This window comes from Physeter macrocephalus, chromosome 11 (assembly GCF_002837175.3).
Source record: "Physeter macrocephalus isolate SW-GA chromosome 11, ASM283717v5, whole genome shotgun sequence".
Taxonomy (NCBI): Eukaryota; Metazoa; Chordata; class Mammalia; order Artiodactyla; family Physeteridae; genus Physeter; species Physeter macrocephalus.
In genome coordinates, this window is record NC_041224.1 from 81,070,123 (window position 1) to 81,094,222 (window position 24,100).

Sequence of the window (24,100 nt, forward strand, 5' to 3'; positions counted from 1 at the left end):
TTCAGAACAGGCTCTTTATTTAACAGGCTGAAATGCACTTAGCACATTACCATTTCGAGAGAGTAAAAGTTGAAGTACTTTCAATACTTTACACTTAGACATTTTAAAATGTAGTTTGCATTTTCTCTGAAAATGTAAATCAAGTTTTAGTTTATGACTTGATTAAAGAAAATGTGTTCTCACAAAAATTACGCACACTCTAAGAAATACAATTTTTGTTTTTAAATACGAAACAAGGTATTATAGGACACTGTTCCATAACCTATAGAGGTAATAGTGAAGCACCAACGAATCCATTTTTATGACTAAAAATATTTAAAAAGCAGGGAAATAAATCCTTTTCCTAAGAGGCATAGAACACAGAATTGAAGGGTTTTCTCTTTGATGCTTTTTTTCTGGAGTTGCAACCAATTCCTCCAGCAAGAGTCTTCCTCCCCTATAATTTGCTTCACACAGGAGCCAAAGTTTCTTCCTAGTTAACTGCTCTGCTATATCCATGCCAAAGCCTGCAGAAAATCCCCGCTCATAGAATAGGCCCCAAACTCCCTCCACCCCTCCTGAGCTGCACTCTCCAGCCTCCCCGTTCACACTGAGAGCTAGGCACCAAGGCCGCTCTTTGCTTCCAGAATGTGGCCTCTCCTTTACCCTGCTGTTTCTCTGCTCATGCTTTCCCCTCTGCTTGGAATGGCCTTCATTCTTCACCTCACCCAGCAGTCCCTATCAACACCATACTCCTTCCTGGCTAGCTCAGACTCCTCACTTTCTAAAGTCTTCCCAAAGTTAAACTCAGCCCTCCCACCTTGCATTTTCCTGTTCCTTTTATATGGCACCTAATATTTTCGGTCTTGTGTGTTCATCTCACAGGCATCACCCATGAAACGCAAGTCTTTACTTAACTCTGTATCCCACCTGCACCCCTGCCCCCAACCTCCATTGCACTGAGCCCAGTGGCTGCACAAAACAGATGTTGGTTATGGCTTTTGGCACAATATTTACTTAACAGCTACTCACTATGGCAGCACAGCATCCTCTTAGGATGGCTCTGATATGTGACTGCCTAATTCAAACCCAGCCTCCCCTACTTACCAGCTACAGGTCTTTCTTTGACTCAGTTTCCTCATTTGTAGATGGTCATAATAATAAAGCATGCCTCATTAGGCTGTCATAGAATTAATGATGTACCATATGGTAAGTGCACAGCACAGGGCTTGCTAGGTAAGAATTGCTCAATAGACATTAAATAAAGAAAAAACCTAGATCTAAATACATTTTAAAATATACCCTCTAAATCACAAGTTAGAGTTATTTTAAAATAATTATAAATATAAATAAAATTTATAAATATAAATACTATAGGTATAAGTAACATAAAATTTTTTAAAAATCAAATGATCAATGAAATAACAAACAATATTTGCCTGTTACAGATACTGAGGGTTATGGCCTTTTTTTCTATCACATTTATATCTACACTTTAGGTAGGGAATCAATTCATTTGGAGAAGGTATGTTGCGGGTGTATCGGGAAGAGCCCACACGGATCTTAAGTAAGATCTGATCACTTGCCCAGTCTACTAGTCAAAGCATCGGAAATAAATATGAACTGAAACAGCCATGCTGAACAACAGCTACTGAAATGTCTTATTCAGCTCAACATCCCTGGGTCCCCAAAGTCCCTAAGGGGAAACGTGGCTCAGGCCACACTGCCTTTACACAGTGGAGACCTTTCAGATCTGGGCTTATTTCTCCACGTGCTACATTTATATTAGAAACAAGCAGTATAAACCAAATCAAACACTCCCTGGCTGGAAACCTCCCTGTGGTTTCCCATCACCACTAAGAAAGAGCCAAAGTCCTTCTAACTTTCAGGCTGCCAGGGTCCTACAAGGTCCTCTTCCACACCACCCTATCCCCTATTCTTTCCTATCTCACATTTGTTATTCCATCCACATTGCTCTGCTATTTTTGGAATTTGACAGTCAAGGCCTGGCCTTGGAACCTTTGAACTTGAAGATTTCCTGCCTGGAAGAGTTTCCCCAGATACCCTCCCGGTTTTCTAGCCTCCCTTACCTACTTAAGTTCTCAGTCAAATGTTCCCTTTCCAGTGAGGTAATCGCTGCCTGAATCATGGAAAATTGCATCCCTTCCGCACACACATCCTCTTGGAGGCCCCTCCCCCTGCTTCATTTTCTACATAGCACTTTTCACCATCTAACCTACTGTGCATTGCTTTTTTTTTTTTTGCTTTTTTTTTTTCTGGTTTGTATATTGCCTCCTGCAATCAAAAGATAAGTTCCAGGAGAGGACATAGCTTCACTGAGATCATTGTTAGAACATTACCACCTAAAACAATTCTTGGCACACACTGAACACTTGATAAATATTTATCAAATGAATGCTTAGATTGTGGGGCAGCTTATCAGCGACCTGAAAAAGTTAAGGGGCCTAATGGGCTTGCTTGCATTGAAACAAAGTCTTTCACAAATCACTCTATCTTGTATTTCGAAGGATATAGTTTGAAAGCTCTATTAATTTAGGTCAGTGGCTCTCCACTCCACCGGGAGTGACTCTGCCCCCTTCAGAGCACTGGGCGATGTTGCAAGACATCTTTGGTTATCACAATAGTGATGGGTGGATGGGTGCTACCGGCATCTAGTGGGTAGAGGTCAGGGATGCTGCTAAACTTCATACAGTGCATAGGACAGTCCCCGCAGCAGAGAACGATCCGTCCAACAACGTCAGGAGTGCTGAGGCTAAGAAACCCTAAACCTGATTTAGCCAGAGGTAATTTCTTAGATCTAACTCCACAGCGTACAGCGATTGTACATTACTTGGGAGGGAGGAAAGAAAGTCAGTCAACTTGTTGGTATTCTAGGAAAACCAAATACACAAAATGTTTACATGCGAAACAGAGGGAGGTTAATAAAGATACGAAGTGGCGTTCACCCAGCAAGGAATCAAATACGTTACTAAGGATTTATCTATAAAAACAAGAGGAGAAATGTCCAAGAAAAATAAATGTTAGAGAGAAAGGACACTAAATTCTAAAGGAGAGTCTTGGTTCCTTGTCCCTTTAGACCTCTTTAAAATTGTGCCCCATGTTCTTGTTACATATATTCTTTCAGGAATAACTGACAAAGTTGTAATAAAAAAAGAAAAAAGGAGGGAAATCCCACATCACCATCTCCTCTCTGAGAGCCGGCGTGGCTTGCTGCTGGTGGCTCAGAACATTTGGCAGCAGCCAGCTCTGCAAGGCAGCAGCTGCTCCACCATGCTCTTCAAGTAACATCAGGGATATGAGAACTTGAGGAGAAATTAACCAAGCAATCAAAAAGAGAAGAGATATTGAGAGGTGCAGCATTTCCCCCTCTGTAAACACCATGTGAGCTAGTCTAATCTCATGGATAAATTACAGACTGCTCCAGCCACAAAAAATGCACTAAGAGCTTTGGGGAAATAAGTCTTTGGGAAGAAAGAAATAAAGCCTTCCTCACTGATAAAGGCCATCACAACTCTACCACACATTGTATGAATGGTTGGACGAAAAACGGAAATTCTCTCCTCTAGAAGAGTACATTTGGCATAAACATAAATGCCCAATAGGTGAATTCAGATCCCAGCTTTCCGCCTTTGCCCATGTAAAGACATTATATGATGCTCTCTCTTCTGAATTTTATAGGGTATTTTTTTTTCATTCAGCTCTTAGCTCACTCTGACACGTTACCTTTTAAGGGGACTACCCAAACAGCCCTCTTTTTCCAAGAGAGGCTCTCTGCTTTCTTCCACAAAGCACTTTTGGAGACTGAAAACAAACGGGACTACTAAAAAGACAAACAGAATTTTTGAGAATGTGGTCTTTAGTGGCATTGAGAACAACTATGAAGTTATCAGCAAGTAATCTTTGAAGAAATGGGCAGTTAGGAGGCAATGAAGAAAAACATGGATGTTTTTCATTCACCAATGGAAAATCAGTCACAGATATGTATTCTCTGAAACAAAAGAGAAACTCCTATCTTAAGATGGAAAGACTGAGTGTGGATTGAAAGACCCGTCAAAATGTTTGGGTTGGTTAAATCAATACGCAATTGACACACAGAGATAATTATGTGACTTTACATCTGAAACTACTGAAAATACTGGAGAAGGATAAGGAATAAAACAGCTGTTTCCTGCTATAGCTGGGAGGATTTTCCCCCCCCCAGATTGACAAAGATAAAGCAACTCTAGACCATAGAAACTTGTCAACTGTCGAATGACTCACACATTGTATATTAACGAAGGTAACTTACAGACAGCAAGGGAATGGCAACTTTCCCAAGAAAATCAGGGGGTTTATCTCCATCTTCATCAAACACAGTCACTTCCAAAACATCATGAATATCTTTAATGGGACTGAAACAAGAAACACACCATGTATTAGATACAAAAACACAAAAGTGAAGTCTGTTCCATGAAGATCTGAAAACACGGTTTCACTAATTAAATCTGTATGTCCTCAGAGTATAAAAGTACCATTTAATTAAATTCCAAAAATTAAATCAAACTGACTGTATTCCCAAACCTTCCATCAGAGAAGAGTCAGACATCCATATGGAAAAAAAAAGTCAACTTTTTTACTCTGACATTTTCCATGTATATGTGTACTCAAGGGCAAAACTGTTAAAGAAACAGGATAAAGAAAGAGAACAGGGTTCAGAATAAGGAGGACAGTGATTTCAAAGTAGCTTCCAAATGAGAAGAACAAAAATCAGATTTACTTTACTTTAAACTAATGAAGAATTCCCTTAAAAAAAAAAATGGTCAAAATCACTATTTGCCGAGATCCCTAGTAAGCATCCTATTGTTGAAACACAGAGTACTAAAAGTCTCATGCATATTTACATACTTATAAACAGTTTTTATATTGACCAGAAGCCAGACATTGGCTACAATGAAACACGGAGCCATGGTCATTGGCAGGGTGTTGACCAGACCAGAGACTTGCATATAGCAATTTGCAAACCTGCTTAGCACAGGTAATCCTCTTCTCATAGATCCTTGGGAAGTGTCTGCTTGGGAACCACCAACTCCATTCAATACGAACTATATTCTTTCAGTTATAAGGACAGACAGAGCATTTCTTCAGTGTTGTGAGGCCAGTGTACCACCATGTCACCCAAATTCAAAAAGGGGCCTCCCCCTTGATGGCCAGACGCCTTGGAGTCTAAAGCAAACTAGGAATATATCCAGCCTCCTAAATGCCTGAGTCTGAAAAGTGAGCATCATTACGGAGCAGGTCATTCAGAGAAGCTGGAATATAAGGGGCCTCTGGGTGTCCTTGAGGAATTGCAGATAATCTATATGTGCCAAAAGACTCTGGCAGAATACAAGCCTTCAGATATTAAAATAACGTTGTACCATATAAGCTCCTTGAATTAAAGACAGGTCTACGTTTGTAATTTCCTTTAACCCAGGAATGAAGTAGTCTGGATTTATGGAAGCTTCCTTCTACTCACAGATTAATTTAGTCACTAAAAGACCTACTTTACAGGGCTTCCCTGGTGGCGCAGTGGTTGAGAGTCCGCCTGCCGATGCGGGGGACACGGGTTCATGCCCCGGTCCGGGAAGATCCCACATGCCGCGGAGCGGCCGGGCCCGTGAGCCATGGCCGCTGGGCCTGCGCGTCCGGAGCGCCTGTGCCCCGCAACAGGAGAGGCCACAACAGTGAGAGGCCCGTGTTCCGTAAAAAAAAAAAAAAAAAAAAAAGACCTACTTTACAAATGCCTCTCCTATAACACTCCCTTGCAGTTCCAAATGGTCTCTTCTATTATTAACACTATACTCTATAAAGCGAAAGCATAAAAGGTTTTCAGAAAAAGAAAAACAATAAACTTCACTCTTTGCCCATAAAAATGGACAGAAAGTTCCACTCAAGAGCCCCAGACTGCCCCAAACATATCAGGGATAATTGGTCTCTGACTTAAAGCTGCTCTTTGATATTCCAGGGGCTAAAGTACTTACAATGTAAAAACTTTGTTCCACTCAGGGTTGAGGTTTTTGTAAATGGTATGTGTCTGAAGTCGGTCATTTCCCAACTCCAACAAGCAAAAGGGATCGCTCTTCCCTGCAAAGAGAACACAGACGTGGGTCAGAGACAAAGGAATCTCCTTGGTCAGAGGCAAGTGAATCTCAAAAGTGACAGAGGCAAAGTGAACAAGTCATGCACGTTTTTTTCCAATTATTATTTTTTATTTTATATTGCAGTAGAGTTGATTTACAATGCTGTGTTAGTTTCAGGTGTACAGCAAAGTGATTCAGTTATACATATACCTATATCTATTCTTTTCCCAATTCTTTTCCCATTTAGGTTATTACAGAATATTGAGTAGAGTTCCCTGTACTATACAGTATGTCCTTGTTGATTGTATATTTTATGCATAGTAGTGTGCATATGTTAATCCCAAACTCCTAATTTATCCCTCACCCCACCTCTCCCCTTTGGTAACCGTAAATTTGTTTCCTAAATCTATGAGTCTGTTTCTGTTTTGTAAATAAATTCATTTGTATCATTTTTTAGATTCCACATATTGCAACAATAAAATTGGGCTTGCTGACAGAGAACAGACTTGTGGTTGCCAAGGGGGAGGGGATGTGAGGGAAGGATGGATCGGGAGTTTGGGGTTAGCAGATGCAAACTATTAGATATAGAATGGATAAACAACAAAGTCCTACTGTATATTCAATACCCTGTGATAGACCATAATGGAAAAGAATATTAAAAAGAATGTGTGTATATATATATGTACAACCATCACATTGCTGTATAGCAGAAATTAACACAGCACTGTAAATCAATTACACTTCAATTTTTAAAAAAATGTGCTTGCTAAAAGACTGAACGTGAGCCTCTCTTTTTAGCAAGCCGTGTAAGGCCTGTGTGGGAATTCGGGAGGTGGACAGACATACAGGTGTCAGCACACTTATTGGACTGGGACTGACACACAACCCAGATGCAGCCTTGAGAGCAATGGCAACACTGGTTTCACAAGAGCAGGTGTCAAAGTGGCATGTGAGAGAGTCCAAGTTTGTGTTTTGTTTTAAAACAGAAGCACATCTCTGTTTCCCTCCTAAATTCTCTTTGAGCCAATATAATTATTTTTCTTTTTTTGGCTGCATCGTATCTTAGCTGCAGCATGCGGGGTCTTCGTTGAGGCATGCGGGATCTTTCGTTACTGTGCGCAGGCTCTTCGCTGTGGCACGCAGGCTTCTCTCTAGTTGTGGTGTGCGGGTTTTCTCCCTCTAGTTACGGCGCGCAGGCTCTTCGCTGTGGCACGCGGGCTTCTCTCTAGTTGCGGTGTGCAGGTTTTCTCCCTCTAGTTGCGGCGCGCAGGCTCTTCGCTGTGGCACGCGGGCTTCTCTCTAGTTGCGGTGTGCAGGTTTTCTCCCTCTAGTTGCGGCACGCAGGCTCTTCGCTGTGGCACGCGTGCTTCTCTCTAGTTGCGGTGTGTGGGTTTTCTCCCTCTAGTTGTGGCGCTCAGGCTCCAGAGCACACGGGCTCTATAGCTTGCAGCACACGGGCTCTCTCATTGAGCCACACGAGCTCGGTAGTTGTAGCGCGCGGGCTTAGTTGCCTCGCGGCATGTGGGATCCTAGTTCCCCGACCAGGGATCGAACCCGCATCCTCTGCATTGGAAGGAGGCTTCTTTACCACTGGACCACCAGGGAAGTCCCTGAATGAATACAGTTACTCGTCTACAACTGGAAGTCTATGATAACTTACATGCTTCTACGAGGTGATAAGAGAAATGAGAAAAAGTGTAACCATGGCTATTTAGGAGTTAAAACTCTGTTCTGGAGTGAGTGGCCACACACACATACGATCTTCTATATTTAGTAAATGGTGAGAGTACACATGGGACATTTTTGGTGCTCAGACACATGCAGAAGTCTAATTGCATAAGGTTAAGTTCAAAGTTTTTATCTTAAAATATAATGAAGCTTAACCTTTACTTCTCCCATCTCACCTCTTCTTCTTCTTCCACCCTACCTCACACAGCCTCCAAATGAAAAAAAATAAAAAGATAAGAAAATCCTGAATCCAAAGGGCAACACAGAAAGTTACCGCATAAGAAGTCTCTCCCCTTCTGTTGGGCTTGGCAGAGGAACCCAGAGTTGAAACAGTCAGGGTCTTTAACGTTCGCAGGACATGAACACACGGCCTACCTCTGCGCACACTGGTGCTTTACAAAAAGCGGTGTGTACTAAATTAATTGGGGGCAAGAGGACAGACGTGCCTCCAACAAATGGCCAAGGAATCCCAGAGCAGGGCCTAACTCAGACAGTGCTCAGGCCACTTGACCTACTGGCCTACCATTCAGGTCACTGAACCTACATCTAATTCACTTAATAACCAGGAGCTCTGAAGTACTGCAAGTCATTAGAGAGACACATGTGCAGGAGCCAGCATGAAGATGATATTTCAAAAAAGGAAGAAAAGAAGAGCAGCTGCATGGCTAAGAGTCAGTGTTAAACAGGAGATTCCATTCAACTGACTAGTGGCCTGGACACTTAGATGCCTGGCCAAAGCTTTTAAGTCAAGGCTATTATCTCAGTGGCCAGCAGACAGGGATCGAGCCATGGACACAGATGAATGCATTGGGGTCGTCACTTACAAATAATGGAAATGATCCCTGTCTAAATTTAGCAGAAAAGGAATTTATTAAAATAATAGCAAGCAGCTCTCAGGATCAGACCACGGATTGGAAAATCAGGCTGGAAAAATCACTGGAAACCAAAGAATGCTGAGGGATGCTCAGGCACAGAATCTCAGTCAATCTCTCGCCCCAGGAAAAGTCTGGCGCGGCCTCTGCTTCCCAGGAAAACTGGCCCCACTGACACTTCCGACCCCGGCCCCTAAATGTAGCTGCTTCTAATATGAATTCTCCACTCCTGCTTCTTTGCCTCACTTGATGTAGATGTAAAGGGATTGCCCCTGCCTAGCAAGTCCTCACGCCCTAACTTCCAGGGCTCAGAAAGGGAGTACATATTGGCTTTCCACCACATGAAAGTGGCTCTGAGCCCTTCCCCAAAACATTCAATGAGAAGCACCCCAAACCTAGAAGGGGTTTCAGCTGTTGGGAAGCCCAAATCAAACACACACACAAATCCATCTGCATCTGTAAAAAGTCTTGCTTCTTTAAGACATTTTACTCAGCCATAAAAAAGTGAAATAATGCCATCTGCAGCAACATGGATGGACCTAGAGATTATCACACCAAGGGAACTATGTCCGACAGAGAAAGACAAATATCACATGATATCACTTATTTGCGGAATCTAAAAAAAAAAATGATACATTTTGTAATTTTCTTGCTTCTAGTTGTGGCCTTTTCTTTTCTGCCTAGATAAATTCCTTTAGCATTTGTTATAAAGCTGGTTAAAAAAAATGTGATACAAATGAACTTATCTGCCACATATAAATAGATTCACCAAAGGGGATGGAGGTGGGGAGATAAATTTGGATTTTGGGATTAACACACTACCATATAAAACAGATAAACAACAAGGACCTACTGGATAGCACAGGAACTATATTCAATATCTCGTAATAACCTATAATGGAAAAGAATCTGATTCATATGTGTATAACTGAATCACTCTGCTGTGCACTTGAAACTAACACAACACTGTAAATTCACTACACTTCAATTTTTTTAAAAAGGCAGTTTAACTCTGGGACTGTGTTTCACGGGGCACAGGGTAGGGGTTGGGTGACAGTGCAGAAGGTCATGACATCTCTCGAGTAACATGAAAAGAACATGAACATGAAAGAACGCACATGTTCTCAGCTTCATACTCAAGTAGACGATGCTCAGCCCCTCAACCCAAGCTGAAACCGCTACTTAACCACGGCATGTGGGATCTTCCCGGACCGGGGCACGAACCCGTGTCCCTTCCATCGGCAGGCGGACTCTCAAGCACTGCGCCACCAGAGACACTGACATGACATCCCACCAGCACTGGCTCGGGGGGGAACCGTCTGAGACTTGTAATGAAAGCCCGGGGGTTCCTCCACAGTGACATGGAGAGGGTCCGGGCCCCTGCCTGCACAGGTGGGCTGAGCCCTGCCTCCCCCCACCACCTCTCCCGCATACTCTTCCGCTATCGCAGCTAATAAGGAAAGCCTTCCTTCCAGCAACTGGAAACTTCAGTTGTGTGTCTCCAAGGAACACACTGCGCCGACTCTCTGAAGATAATTCCGTCAAAGCTCATTAAAATGCTGCATTTATTAACATTACAGTATAAACAGGCAGAGAGGAGGAAGAAGAAGTGAAGACATTAACACATTTATAGAGTAATGTATATACACTTTAGGATTGATTTCTTGCCCTTCAAAGTTTCCAGATAGACAGGGACTTTCAAAAAAATTTAAATAATGAGTATTTCTATTCAATCATGATAAAACGATCTCCCATCACACATGTTTCCCAAGAGTACCAAGCAAACGGTACCAGACAAAGTGACATACACACTTGGGTCTGCACTTTTGCTCTTTGCTCCACCTGTTTTTACAGGTAAAACATCTAGATGACCTCTTCTGCATCCAGATGCCGTGTCACCTTGACATGGCTATACCACTGGTGATTCAGATTCACAGTGGGGTGGTGTTTTAGCACCTTGCTCTCAATAGCCTTTGCTATTTTTGAACAGCATGTTAAAATTCATTTGTATTCCTTGAATGGCAAGTGGAGGTTCCTCGCTTAAATAATTTTACCTTTATATTAGTTACAGAAGTTGAATGACAAGCAATAAAAGTATTTTAGAGGTCAAATCATTCATCCAACAAATATTTATTAAGCGCCCATTCTGCTCTTGGCACTGAACCAGGCCAGCCCCAATGTACACAGACCATGAAGTCATTACCTGCAAGGAACTCTCATAATAATCATGCTTTTCAGCAAATGTCATCTTTCCAGTGAAAACTTCGCTCACACCCTCTGCCAGAGGACTAAGCTGTTCCCCTCTGTGATCTCCAACTGTACATTTTCCTTGCCCCTTTTCAACTGCACACCTGTACATCTCTGTTCTGTATTTAGCCCTGTATTTCATTTAAGGGGCCCAATGCAGGCACAACCAAGGTATGCGTGCCCCTCTCATGCCCTGTGAAGTGTCCTGGCCCAGTGACAGAAGGCAGCGGAGGACTTGGGGCTCTGGTGATGGGTGTTGGCTGAAGGGAGCCAGGCTACTCCCACTCTGTGCAAAAAACGATGCTTCATGCAGGTTTTCCTTTAATCTTCATGTCCATTCACAGAGGTATGTCTGTGCCATTTTGCAGATGAGGAAACTGAAGTTCAGAGCCATTTAATTTGGTTGGTTAAAGTCCAGAAAGATTTCACAGTGGAGGTGAATTCTAAGCAAGGTTTAGGAGGAGACTGATTTGGTTAAAAGAAATGGGTAGGTCCTTGCTGAGGAGATAGGGACAGATCGGAGCCTAACATTCATTAAGTAAATGGATAGATAGATAGATAGATGATAGATATATACAGATATAGATACATATATATGCATACATACAGCTAAATAGTGGTGATCAGGAAATATAAGATATGGGTGGATAAAGGAATAGACTGGCTGGAAGCCTGGAAGGCCACGACTGGTGCTTTTTTAAAAATATTTATTTCTTTTTACTTATCAAGCAGCCAGGAGCCACCAAAGACTGTCAACACAAGGGGCAAGAATTTCTAGAGGAAGGTAATTCCTGAAGCTAACTGTGGAGCATTATAGCTCAGGCTAGGGGCGGATGTGGGAGTGGGGACAACAGCCATTCCAGACTTCATTTCCAAAATCTCTCCCTTCAATCCTTGTCCCCAGCTGTCTGTTGATAAACCTTACTTTTGCATATTGGAGCCAATTCTAGTGTTCATCCTGAAAATCTGTGTTCTCTGACAACTTATCCCACACCATCCATCCTGATCTATCTCCTATTCCCTAACCTTTATCAAGTCGGCGTGTCTGTGCCCCACCCCTGACCAGCACACAGAGGTACGGGGCTCAGTCATGCTTCCTAACTCTGTGTGTGGAATGGCTTCTCCCTGCAATGCTCACCCAAGCCCCGCTCCTTTCCAAAAAAAAAAAAAAAAAAAAAAAAAAGGACCAACTAACCTCCAAGGCCTAGTTCAAGAAGCATCATCTGCATGGAACTTTCTCCGCCACCTTAAACTCCAGGGAGCTCCCCACTCAATCTCCTATGATCATTAGTTTGGGTATCATAATGCCACACTGTATGATGTGCCTACTCCTCCCTTCAACAAATAATTTATGGTTTCCTAAAATGTGGAAAGTACTGTGCTGGGCTGTGAGATGGATTTTAAAGAAAGAGAAAACACTGATCTCTATTCCTTCTGGACCTAACTTTCAAGTATCTCCTGCCTTCCCGAGTGGCTTGGAAGCATCTCTAATCCAAACAATGGCCTCGGTGGCATCCTGCAGATGAGGACGGATCGCTTCACCGCAGCAGACATCCAGAGCTGGGGACAGATGGGTCTCACTTAGGACTGTGAGGTCCGCAAAGGATGAGGACACTATTGCTGAAATGTTTTTAAACTAAATTTCTGATATTGTAATATTCTAGCACACATAGAACAAACAAGAACTGATGACATGTGAATTTTTCCTTCTTCTAATTCCATTCCCCTGTCACCACTCAAGCTCCATAAAGCACCATCATCCACTGAATTTGCCTAACATCTCCCCATTTTCAGTCTTGCACCCCCCCAAATCCTTGCTCTTTGCAGCCACCAGAATAAACCTGTATTTAAGTTCATATCGGATCGTATCAGTTCCCTACTTAAAAAGGTCTCTAATTTCTTCACCTGGACCCCATGTGCCTATATAATCCGGTCCCACCTAACAACAATAGCCTCCCCGCCCCTGAGGGTCCCCTTGCTCTGTTCTCCAGTTTCACTTGCTTTTCTGCATGTCTTGGGAAAGCCCTGCAGGCTTTGGAACATACTGTTCCCTCATTTGAAAACTGCTTTTCCTTCAGCTCTACTGTGTTAACTCCTCCTTATCCCCGACACCTCAGCTAAAACATCACTTCCTGCAGGAACACCAGTCAGGTGTCCCTTTAATGAACCGTGACACCTGTTCTTGACCTTGACAGTATCACTGTCATTAGATGCCACTGGGTTAGCAGTCACTCCATGTGAAGGCAGGGACCAATTCCTCTCCCCCACCATGTCACCAGGACCCACCACAGGCTCACACCCACAGGAGGTATACTGGCTGAGTAAATTAAGATCTTACTAAGAAGCCAGCAAGATCAGTTGTTAATCAATGAACTGAACTCATTCACTCACAAGGCACCAGTAAGCTACAAACTGCTAAATCTTCGATAAACTCCCAAACTTTACATCAACTAGAGTTCATGTGCCTTGGCAGACTGCTAAAGCAGATGGCCTGCCAAGGTAGATTTGTATCGTTTTTTACGTGTTTTTAAAATGTTGGTCTTGATTTGGGCTCATCTAGCCATGAGGTTCTCATGAAAATTAAGAGCACCTAATCACTATGGCTGAGCTTCCTAGAAATTCAATTACAGTCAACCCTTTGAAAATGGGGCATCTTTAAGAGGGGATGTATTGCTATGAATATAGCTTCAAACAGCAGACAATGAAAACAAACTAGAAAATGGACATGTGACTTAAAATTCCCAACGAACAACAACCATAGGACTATTTTATTTCTCTTTTGATACAAGAAGTCTTATGTTTCAAGAAAACCCAAAACAACAGAAAACAAAGCTAGTGTTATAATTTACAGAAACTACTCAAACGTCAGTATTACAGCATATGGCTGGAATATTTCTACGCTATAATATGGTATCTAACTGCAGTATTTTGGTCAACAGTTTCTCAAAACAGCACTTTTATATAAAACAAAAAAATTGATGAGCTCATAAAAGCATTTTATATCGATAAAACTATTATCCATATTATCAAAATGTGAATACAAGCACTAAACTGGTTTAAGTATGAGAATTTTCCTACCATGAAGCATGTTTTTTTCTTCACTTTTATCAGGCAATAGAAACAGAAACAAAAAGAAACAAACATCATAGAGTGGTAACTACAGATTTCTAAAAGTGGTTGAAAAGCTAAAAGTGATTAGCAACGCTGATATTTCCAACATTATTTAAAATTAGAGAAATCATAAACAAAATACCAAGAAGACAATAACCTGTGAAATTCCCGAGGTCAATTGTACTCTAAAAAAATAAATTTAATAAAGAAAGAGAATAGCATTTATTGAGCATGTAATATGTGTCAGGTATGCTCATTTAGGTTTTAATTTAACTCTCAAAATACCCATGAGAAGCTGGAGGCTTAAGGGGACCCAAGGCTGGTATGTGGTAGAACCAAGATTTACACATCTGTTTCTATACATCTTCTATACCATAATACATGGGGATTAAAATGAAAGGCAGCTACCATAAAAATAAAGAGCAAACAAAATGGGGAACAATTTTCAGCTTCAGTGAATAAATTATTGAACTGAACATTAATTTACCCAAAGCATGAGTTTCAGTCTCTTGGAAAGGGATCGTGTACTTAATGAATGAATGGAGAACTTTACCAGTCATGGGAGAGCAACCCTGCGTGTGGAACAGAGAGCTCCTCCTGATGGCATTGCCAAGGAACCACTCAACTGAAAATGCCACCCAATTTTGAGCAAGGTCCTCATCCACATCACTGATACTCACTGCCCCCTAGAGAAGGAAGAGTGAAGTGATCACAAGCTCCCTACAGGTAGGTGTGTCTGATCTGTAGTAGATGCTCAATGAACATTTCTTAAAGATCACTAGATCTACCCACCAAGGTGACTTCTCTTAAATTAAGACAAACTCAAAAAGCATTTGGAAAACTATACTGAGCTCCCTGAAAAGAAGTATGGAGTTCTTGAATTAAATGTGTCTTTGTTCTCCTGGATCAGGCACTGTTATGGCCCCTGACATGCTTATTTATCACATAAGACTACTTCCCCATAATCCATATTTTTTTTGTTTGAAAACATAGTCTTTTCCATTCCTCTGATAAAGATTCTCTAATTACAAGATTCTGTTAATTTGGTAGTTGTCTTACTAACATTGCAAACAGAGAAAGGCTCCAAGTGACAATCTTACAGCCAAGAAGTCAAAAAAATCCAGATATATTTGGAAAATTTTTGTGTTTTATGGGTGGGTTTAGTATGGCAAAAAGTAACAAAAAATCGCAATGATAAAAAAGACCCCTGGAGAACAGTAACTCCAAATTGTGAGGAAAGATGGTTATTTCCAGTTTTGTTCCTTCGTTGCCTCCTGATAATTCCCCAGCTTCTCATCATGACATACAGCGTATTATGACAGGAACATGAAAAATTAAGATGGGATTGTGCTATACCAAAAGAAGGGCTATTGAGACCCACACCGTATTATGCTATGTTGTTAGAACACTTACTATCATCCTATATGGAGGTGGGCTTGCAATGCTGTTCTCATTGCTCTTTTGCCACTGCTGGCATGACGAGGTAAAGAAAACTCTCCTAAGCTTCTATCGCCCCTATTTTATGTCAGAATACTTAATGGCTAGGGTCATCTTGGTGGTGTTAACAGGGTGGAGGAATAAAGCGGAGGGACACTAAAGAATAACCCATCCTGCCACTGCAAGATTCCTTAAGGAGAAGGGTGTTAATATATACGAACCCTTTTAGAACAAAATTAATATATAGAAAGCTTAATTATTAGGGAGGAAGATGTGTGAAACCCGCATTTTGATTCTAAGAATATAAGAGAAGGGTCACTGACTAAGTGCTGAATTTTGGCAGGTGCGTTATGCAAATAGAGGCCGTGATGGTTTCAGTACTGATACACGGAAGGAGCCCCTCCGTCGTACAATTCTGGAAGCTTCCCCACAATATTCTATCAATTATAACAAGGCTATCCATAACATTTCTCCGTGTATGCGCTGAACACAGTAAATACTTTCCTACTCTTCACTGGTGGATCTCCCCATAGGTAAGATAAGCATTGCCATTTGTACTGAAATACAATTCTGATCAGAAAATATTTCAGTTCCCTAACTATTTTTCTGTTTACCTATTATCTACTTGATTACTTTTTTATAGCCTATGAAACAAACTCTGCATTGTTTTTGTTTGGTTTTTATTGCATTCTTCTCAAAACAGCTGAGTTCTAAGACTAGCGGCAGCTGAGTGAAGTATGTTGGTCTCATTAAACATTACAAACAGCTATGCTCACCTTGAGTTTCAAAGTACAATTTATCATCTGTTTTGTGACTCAAGGCTATGGCCTTGTTTACTACAGAAGAACTGACATCAGACAGGATAACCTATTACTTAAAAATTTTAGGTTACATTGGACACAAGGTGTTTGTGAGACAAATGCTTTAATAAAAATATCTGACAGGCTTTTCTATTAGAATAACTGTGTATGGCTATCCATATCTCATATTGGCTGCAGAGAACATTAAAATATCTTTCACCAATTTTAGAGGGATGGACTGCAAGGAAGTTAATTACCTCCGATTCTTTAAAATAAAAAGTCTTCTCACTTATATACAAACAAATGTCAGATACACACACAAAAATGCCAAGCTATATGTAAATTTAAATTTATTAACTCTAGGGTAGGTTCAATCACACAATAAAATAGCATATTTAGAAAAGAATGAATTAGTTTCAAAAAATAATAAATTATCTTTTCTACACAGTATTAGAACACTGAAGCCTTTATCTTTTATAAATATCTTAATATTGGTAACATATCTAGATTTAGGTTATTAATATCTTATAACATTTGGAAAGCTACACTAATTTTTTTCTTTATATAAAAAAGTTAAATTTTTAATTGCAAAGAAGTTCACCTTAGTGCAAGTATATATATAATGTATATATATGATATATATTATTCCAGTGTTCTAAAATACTAGCAAAGTAATGAGGATTCAATTTCCCCCAAGTTTAATTTATTTTTATGGCTACATAATCATAACATCAATAACCACTCATGAGGAATATCCACCTAACTTTGATCCGATTAGCATAAGTGACTGATAGTTTCTTTTTCGAATTGCTACTTGCAAAAATATAGATAACTTTAAAATTGGCAAACCACTGATCGCAGGGCTGCCAAGTGCCTTCATTTCTCCTCTAGGACAAAAGGTCCCTGCACTTGGCAAACCGTAACCTTCACCTCCACATGGACCACTGCCAAGATCTGCTCCCATGGACTTTTGTTTTATCAGAGTCCCTGAATCTAACTTGAAGCATCAGTTATTCTGGTTATTTGGTATTGTTTCCAAGAAACAAACAATTACAGAAAAAAAAGAAAAACTATCATGAAAAAAAGTAGGAAGGTTTGAAAGTTCCCTTTTGCACTGTCTAAAACGACCACCATTCTTTGAGAATGTGCCTGGTTATTCAGAGTAAATGCAGTTCTTTTTAATTTGCAGGAGTGAATACTTTGTTCTCTGAGCAAGTGCAATGAAACACTCGTTTATAAGGCAAGGATGACTGGAAAATGCTGGGCATAAATAGTTACTTATTTCTTAAATGTTTCCGGCACTGGCAATGATGAGTACCTCTTCTGATCCATGATCAAGTGAAGCTGGCATTTTTTTTTTCTGCATATCAAGTGAATTGGTAACAATAATAACAGCAATAATGTATGAGTCGCCACTGTATGGTATGAGCGCTAACATCTCGGAGGCATTAATTACATCTCTACTGCTACTTCACAGCAACCTGAATCCACTTCTTTTTTCACATAGAAAAGTTACTTTACAACCCTCCGGATTAGGTCCACTTTGTTGCCCTAAAGCAACACCTTGGTTTGGAAGAGACTGGATGAGCCTACCAACCTATAAAGAACATTAGACTGTGAAATTTGATTCTAAGAATAAAGATCGATATGGTCTAAAGACATGTTTAGCTAATGACAAGGATCTTTGCTTCAATTCAGAAGAGTGATGATCTTCTCATAAATAATACAGAGATAGTAAAACACCAGGGCATTTAGCTAAATCGCTTAGCATTATTTGGTTTCTAACCACTGCTTTATGTTAATGGAATCCTCAGGTACTCACCACCTTCATCCACTCCAAAACTATCTACTGAATATCCTGAATATAAAGAAAATGACAAAATGGTAGCATTTTGCCCCAACATTATTCTTCTGAAAAGTGGGTTTTGCCTTATCGTCTGATCTTTATAAAAACTTCCATTTTCCAGGTTTCTCTCCTATAAACTTTAACAGTCAAAGTACTCTTTGGAGAATTCACATTGGCCTGAAACAACCTCCATCAATCCTAGTTTTGGGGGTGCTTTATGGAAGTCACCTGATAGGAAGCATAAAATAAGGTAAGTTTTTAAAAAGTATTTCCACATATGGATGTAGTTGTACACAGCCTTTTAAAAAAATGTTTAATGCATTTCAATTAGTTCCTGGCGAACACAAAATATACAACTACAGAAAGAATATTTGAAAATACTGCTTGAAAGCATAAATGAGTTCTTGGGACCTGAGACAACGTTTACTGAGACATCAACAATCACAGATTCAAACAGTGTTGTATCTAAACACTGAGATGGAAGTAAAACACAATTTGCTCTGGAAAACTGGTTGATAACTCTACATGTGCTTTAGTGATGACAAAACTACTGTCAAAGGCACATGAAACGTCTGAATTAAGCGTTTTCATAAACTGTAAGTTTCGAAAGGAAAATTTCTAAATCAATCTAAGACTATATAAACATTTGCAAGTAAACTGATGAATATTACAAGTCATTACTGAAGTATTTCATCCACAACCCTGAGAATTTATACATTCATATTGGCTGAAAAAGCATTTTTGGATATTCTCACTGGGCATTTCCTTAAAATTGAGATCACCTTATTTGGGGGGGGCTTATAGAGTAGTGATTTCCATTGGTTCATTTTTTTGAAGGAGGGCGAGAACTCTTTTTTTTTAAACCAAGTTCATATATCCCATCATTTTTGTAATATAAAGTGCTTCTAATTAACATTCTCTTTTCCAGAGTTTGAGCTACCTCAAACTCAGAAGTGCAGAGGTTCCACAAATATAGAGAGTAGACCACATTCTAAAATTATGATATAACAACAACAACAAAAATGCAGTATTGCATTAATAGATAGATCCATGTTGTGTAATAGTCTTCATATTCATCAATTTACTTGATAAATAGCATCTGTCATATAGGTGCTTAAATTGTTAGTCAGTACAAGGGGGTAATTCAGCAATGAGGCAATGAGTGGAGAGGCATCCTCTGATCAGACACTGGAACGTTTGGATTACTCCCCTCATAGTCAAGCATAATTCAGCACAAAGCATGTCAGTTCCAGCCTCTGTCTGTAAGTTCCAGGTAGTGAAGCATCGAGAGAAATTTTGTATAAAACAATGGCAATGGCAAAGTGGTTCCATGGCCAAGACTTTGGTTACTGTTACAGAGAAGTGGCAGCCAGCCAGATTTAGGACCCATGTACTGCACCCTGTGAAGAATAAAACACTGTCTGCACACAGCGCTGCAAGAGAAAAGGCAAGAAGTCAACTCTGCCTTCTGAGGTCCTATAGAAAAGCTTCATCGAACATTTAACAAATAAAGAAGTCATGACATGAATCATCCACAAATATCTTTGAAAGCTAAATGGACTAGCACATTATCTAATCGTAGGAAAATTACTTGAAAAAGATAATTTTGCAAAAAATGTGAAGTGAGAGAACTTGTTGTCCGCACCTTTTTTTCTTCTGTGACTCTGTCTGAAAGAGTATGATTGCTCTGTACATGCTTCTACTTAGTAAAACATTTCACTCTGCCACCGAATCACTTCAAAGCAGGAAATAAATAAAAATGAATAAAAAGATGAAAATTTTCTATACCTGAGAAATCTGCTGCTAGGAGATCTACCGCCTTTAAAACCTTCACTTGTAAAATGCCGACGTCCTTCATATTTTTCAGGGAGTTCTGTAAGCACTGGGGGGAGAAAAGTAGATCACAAATGAACACAGCTTTCTAATATACTGTTTAATGCCAAAAAGTCCCTATAGGAAGTACCTTCTAGATTTATCATCATCTTTCTCATGCAATGCTAAGAAAAGTTCCAATATGCATTGCATCAGTCAACAGGAAACTTAGGCATTTGCAGCAACCAGATTAAAAGTGACTGAGAATTAATTAACTCCCCTTTCAAAATAAACAAATTACAAAGCACATGCAATCTACTTTTAACATCACTCCCTGGCCGATAGTACAGACATCCCACCGGGAAAATGGGTGTGGAACTACATTCATTCTCTTTTCCCCCTTTCTCTTTAAAGAAACTTTTAAATCACCCGAAATGGCAACATTATTCTGATCTAGTTAGAACAAACTTTATGGATATCAGAGGACTAAACTTGGACCCTTCGTAGATACTTATTACTACCAGAAAGAGAGTAGGGATGGAAATGGAATGAATTTCCTAGTCCATGTTACAGCCAGCTCATTAGAGACTGAGCATGTAGTACTGCTCTGTAATCACATTTACTTTCATTTTTAGTTTGCATGTGCCAAAGCTCTAATATATCTACCGATAATTCTTAAGCATGTATAGAAATAGTTAGATGTCTATGCACATTGCATTCTTTAGAAATTGTGCACCAGATAAGAGATAAGCAAATAAATGCTCTTTGCATGCCTCCAAAACACATTTGCTGAAAAAGATGCTGCTTTCAAACCTTTGGATATAGTATTTCCGTCATCATTAGATAACTAAAAACCTGTGATAAGTGGACCCCAGGGATTTATGGAAGGGTAGTAAAATCCTTGTTATTTAGGCATTTCAGGAAAGAATAACAAAAGCTTAATAATAGCTAAGGTTTGCCTAACTTAAACCTTAGGAAGCACCATTCCTAAGAACTTTTGGAAGTTGTTTCTTCAAACAGTATTTTCAATCTTAAAAAAACAAACAGAAAAAAAACTAGTGTTTAAGCTAAGATGGAAACATCTGAAATAAAGTACTTTCATAATTTAGAGGCAAAATGACTTTGAAGATTATCTATTCTTAAAACCTAAAAAACAAATCCAGGGGTCTGGAACTTCTGTCTTGTAACACAGTATCTTTCCCTCTAGCATGCTGGTCAGCTCGTTAGCTACAAAAAACAAAACAACAACCAAAAAAATGATATTTTTATTTTGATTACTGGCTTTTCAAATCTCTTTTCAATGAGTACTCCTCGAATCCTGAGACATTATTCAAAGCAGTCATTATGATCTTACTTAATGTCACCTTATAAATGCATGACACTCCTCATGAATTTGGTAAATTGTGCAATTTATCCATGGGAAAGTTTGGGGAAGTGTTTTATTTTCATTTGCTTAACTAAAGTCATCAAAGAGAATATTAAAAGTGGATTTTGTCAAAACTTCTTTAGAGTACGTCAACCTTGCATGCAGAATCTTGTGTTGTCATGAAGATGTGTGGCTAGGCTTTGTACTCCTGAAGATAAAGGATTATTCAATTAATCAATACGCCTGCACAGTGAAGGAGTCTGGAGGCACTAAAGTTTATGCTGAGAATAATATTCCCATTAAATAGGGATTCATCTTTGCTTCACTTCCATGCCACTTTCGTAAAACATGCCTTTCGTGTGTGTGGCAATAAAATAAATGTATTGATTTACAAAGAAGATGGAATAAAACGAGAATGCAAATAAAGACACCTAGAAAGTCAGAGCACAAAAAATAATGACAAGGACAAAGCCATTTGATTTAAAAATGCTGAGTGGACTTTTAAGCAAATTGCAACTACTTAGGCAAAAATCACAAACTGCTCTTATCCAGGGTAGTATGGAATAAGTCTTTCATGCCTGTCTACGGCTTGGCTTGGCTTTGCTTTATGAGACACAAGCGCTTTCTCATTTGATCTTAAGAGGTTCTAGAAAAGTGTCTACAACGTGGCACACATTAATATTTGGTTTTAAAAAAAGCGACTTTTGTGAACTTATATTAAAATTCCTAAAAATGATACAAATGAACTTACTTACAAAATAGAAACAGACTCACAGACTTGGAAAACAAACTTATGGTTACCAAAGGGAAAACGTGGTGGGGAGGAATAAATTAGGCATTTGGGATTAACATATACACACTACTATATATAAAATAGAAAATCAACAAGGACCTACTATATAGCACAGGGAACTATACTCAATATTCTGTAGTAACCTATACGGGAAAAGAATCTGAAAAAGAATAGATATATGTATATGTATAACTGAATCACTTAGCTGTACACCTAAAACTAACACAACATTGCAAATCAACTATATTCCAAAATAAAAATTAAAAAAATAAAATAAAATTCCTATTTACATATACAGACATGCTAAACAACCTTTTGCCCCCTTGAGGATTTCAATTTTCTCCAAAGAGATCCAGGATACTAAAAAATCAAGTACCTTTTTTTTGGCTTTTAAAATAGGAAGGCAAACTCTAATCTACTGTCACCTTCTCACTAATGCATTAACCTCTAGGGCTGCTGTCTTGTTGTAGGAGACATACCATTAAACTTCGGACAAAGATCTCTTTGGAGGCAGTTTTTCAATTCATAGACTTTGTTTCAACTTACAAGTGGGAGTGGGTGCGGGGGGTCGGGAGGCGGTGTAGCAAGGCAAAGCACTCACGAATCGCTGGGCGATCTGCTTTCTCTCGCTGGGATCTGCCAAGGGGCACACACACAGATCTGAGACCGAGACTCCCGCGCAGGGCGTGAGGGTGACCAGCATCAGGAGAGTCCCCAGGCATCTCTCCAGCGGCAGCTCCAGGCAGTTGGCTTGCTTCAGTGGGAGGGCTGAGATATCCACTTTACACCTGGAAAAGTTGCAGGAATCAGAGACAGAAAAGCGATTAACGCGTGGCAGCTGCTGAACCTCCAAAGCACCTGATTTTCATTTCATCCTCCCCATGAAACCTCACGCTGTCTGGGCATGGGCTGGTTGAATAGTGAAGGTTGCAAGGGCTCCCCTGGCTGGTAACACTCCATCCCAGCCTAACACACCCTGAATGAAGGAGAGAAAGAGATCAAGAAAAACGAAGAAAAGGCAGCGTGGAGAAAGTGGCAAATGAACCGAGAAGCAGCAGATCTTTGATAAATAAGGTCTGCAGAAAAACGATGAGATCAAGAACTAGGAAGAAAAGTTTCAAAGTTTCAACACTATGGATGCCGGCTCTAGAAGGCTGCTCTGGGCTGCTCTTGGCTGGTCTTCCTCCAGCAAAGAGAATAAGAGACATTGGTTCAAAAAAAAGAAGAAAAGATAGGAGCTGTGCAAGCGGGAGAGGGTTAATGGAGAAACCATTTTCTTCTAGATTAATGCCAACTGGCGAGTTTTTATTTAAAGAAATGTGTTAAGGTGTTTTCCTAATAGGCATAGTGCCACAGGATTTCCCCAGGTGGGTTTCTGTTAGACAAATGGAGCATGAAGTGCTACTGATTGATCCCATTTCGGCGGCACTGCCAGAAAAGGCTTGCACCCATCTGCTATATAAATTGCATGTTTTCCGCCTCTTAACAGTCAATGTTCTGGCGATGTTGAAAACCTCAAACACATTTAAATACAGAAGCAAACACCCGTAAGGGGCGGCTGAGGTGCTAAGCCATTTATTTGCTTTAACACGAAAAGTCTGGGATTGCCTGGACCACACTTGCTTTGTTTATGTGCAGGTAGGTGAGGTAGGCAGGGCTGAGCAAAGTGAGGGAGGGTAGTGTGTGTTTTTCATTCTCATTTGCCATCCCTAGTTTTTGAATAAGATGACTATTCAAGACGTTATTAAAAATTGGAAGCACGGCCTCAGAATGTCGGACAGACATGGATTCTTACCCTTAATCATCAATGGACTTTGTAAGTTTGCAGATAATAGGAAATAGGTAAACGTACTTTACATATAAAGCAACGACAATTTTGAGCCACATGGATACGGAAAAAGTTCCAGTTTAATAAATTTAAAAGAAAGCTTGCAATCCCTTCCCCCAAAAATATCAATATTAAAGGTCTATACCAGCTTTTACCACAGAA

General features: G+C 40.0%; 1 protein-coding gene across 1 annotated transcript in view; it reads right to left on the reverse strand.

Moving 5' to 3' along the window:
• MCTP2 (multiple C2 and transmembrane domain containing 2) overlaps nucleotides 1-24,100 on the reverse strand; it is a 254,744-nt gene that overhangs the window by 98,263 nt on the left and 132,381 nt on the right. Inside the window, exons 11-14 of the mRNA XM_055088201.1 lie at nucleotides 22,712-22,898; nucleotides 19,928-20,021; nucleotides 6,000-6,102; nucleotides 4,289-4,391 (exon numbers count right to left, since the gene is read on the reverse strand). Coding sequence (XP_054944176.1) covers nucleotides 4,289-4,391; nucleotides 6,000-6,102; nucleotides 19,928-20,021; nucleotides 22,712-22,898 — 487 coding nt within the window. The remainder of the gene's footprint in view (nucleotides 1-4,288; nucleotides 4,392-5,999; nucleotides 6,103-19,927; nucleotides 20,022-22,711; nucleotides 22,899-24,100) is intronic.